General features: G+C 42.7%; 1 protein-coding gene across 1 annotated transcript in view; it reads right to left on the bottom strand.

Annotated features, from left to right (window-relative positions):
- Nucleotides 1–2,172, bottom strand: part of Rufy2 (RUN and FYVE domain containing 2) — a gene marked incomplete in the record, with an annotated part of 33,004 nt that overhangs the window by 14,675 nt on the left and 16,157 nt on the right. The window contains 2 exon segments of the mRNA XM_008832648.3: nucleotides 236–352; nucleotides 460–561. Coding sequence (XP_008830870.1) covers nucleotides 236–352; nucleotides 460–561 — 219 coding nt within the window.

Genomic DNA, 2,172 nt, shown 5'->3' with positions numbered 1-2,172 from the left:
GGTTGCCCACAACTGCCTATAACTCCAGTTCCAGGGAATCCTTCATCCTCTTCTGGCCTCCAAGAGCACTACCACACATGGTACATAATATACACTCAAGTACATATACAAAATAAATAAATAAATAAATAAATAAATAAATAAATAAATAAATAAGGCTGAAAGAGATTTAAAATGGAACTTCTTGAGAGTAAATTCTTCTTGGGGTGTTGCCAACATAACCTTGGTGAGCTACCTGCCGCAGCTGTGATTCGTCGCGAAGCTGTCTTCTGGCGTCATTATACATTTCATCTAGACCTTGCCGAGAATGCTTGTATGTTTGAAGTTCGGTTTCCACGTCCACTTTCGTGACCTAGGAAGAGGACATCACACTGTGCTCTGTAATCACATACCTAGTCCATGGGAAAGGCCCTGAAGGAGTGCAGGCCACACAGTCTGTCTGGACAAGGCGTCACTCACCTCCAGGTGCTGCTGTGTCCTCAACAGGATCAGCTTATTTTCACTTCGCAGCTGATGGTTTTCCTCTTGGAGTTTAATGATATTATTCTTCGCTATTGCTAACTGAAATTGTGAACAGAAACAAGGGGAAAAAAATTGAACATTTTATTTATGCCTTCCTTACAGTTTGTATTTGGCTATAAACAGTAGGAAAGGAAACTCTGAAACTAGTAAAAGTAACACCTTCATGATAAAAATGTGTTTTTTATTATCCCAAGACCAACTCTGTTTTGTTTTGTTTTTTTGGTCTTTTGAGACGGGGTTTCCCTGTAACCCTAGTTGGCCTAGAACTTGCTATGTAGACCAGGCTGGCCTTGAGCTCACAGAGATCTGCCTGCCTCTGCCTCCCAAGTGCTGGGATTAAAGTCATGTACCACCATGCCTGACATAAACAGAGTATTCTTACTGTCAGACTTAACAAAATATCCTGAGTAGGAAGTGTGATTACTCCAATAAAGAGTTAAGGGTTAACAGAGCAAACTGTAGAGCTCTGTGTATAATGAAAAAAGTTATGCTATATTTGCAAATGTAACAAGGCATTCATGATAACAGACACCCCAGGAATGGAACAGGACTTGAACAGGATCTACAGTGACCAAGACGGACATGAGACCATTCTCACCATCAGAGGTCGACACCAAGGACTAGATGGCTTGACTTGAGAGGCCCAGAACGACGAGGACCCTTGGCAAGTGGCTGACAATTCATACATTTCTCAACACTTGATGCGGATACAACTTGAACCTCATGGTGTACTAGGGTCAAGAAGGGGCACAAGCTGATGAGCACTTCTGTAACGCCCCACAGGGATTTCGCCATCCACAGACAGATGCATTCTTTATTGTTCTTTTGTGGGTTTGTTTTTTAATATTTTATTTTAATTTTATGTGTATGTGTGTTTGGCCTGCATGTATGTAAGTGCATCCATGTCATACAATGTCCAGTGGAGGCCAGAAGATGGCATTAGGATCCCCTGGAGATGGAGTTACAAATGGTTGTTAGTCAACATGTGGGTGCTAAGAACTGAACCCTGGTCCTCTGTAGGAACAGGCAGGACTCTCAACCGCTGAGCCTAAGCTCTACCTGCTCCAGCCCCCTACTTTTGTTTTTTTTGAGACAGGGTCTCATGTAGCCCAGGCTGTTTTAAATTCACTATGTAGCTGAGGCTGTCCTTGAACTTCTGATTCTTCTGCCTCCCAAGTGCTGAGATTATAGGTGTGTACCACCCGTGCAAGGCCTCATAGGTGTGCTCTTAACTACAGGCATGCAAGCTAACGTGAGGAGTCTGGTTTGGGAAAAAACAGGCCAATTCTAAAAGAAGAATTTTAATCAACAAGGAAAAATAGGGTCATAGCACTAATAACAGGTTTCTAGCATAAATAATGAAAATAGGAAGCAATAATCCTTTTTTTATAATGTGTATGAGTGTATTGCCTGCATGTGTGTAAGTGCACCTGTGTCATGCAGTGTCCCCTGGAACTGAAGTTACTGACAGTTGTTAGCTGCCATGTGGGTGCTGGGAATCGAACCCTAGCCCTCTGCAAGAACGCCAATGCCCTTAACTGCAGAGCCACCCAGCCCTAAGACTTAGCAGTAATTCTTAAATTTGAAAATCTAAGAGGAAAAAAAGTCAGGCATGGTAGCTCATACCTTTAACCCAGGAACCAAGGAAGC

Source organism: Nannospalax galili, unplaced genomic scaffold (assembly GCF_000622305.1).
Source record: "Nannospalax galili isolate Female #2095 unplaced genomic scaffold, S.galili_v1.0 scaffold156, whole genome shotgun sequence".
NCBI classification, from domain to species: Eukaryota; Metazoa; Chordata; class Mammalia; order Rodentia; family Spalacidae; genus Nannospalax; species Nannospalax galili.
The sequence above is the reverse complement of the archived record's forward strand: the minus strand, read 5'-3'. Positions and strand labels throughout refer to the sequence as shown.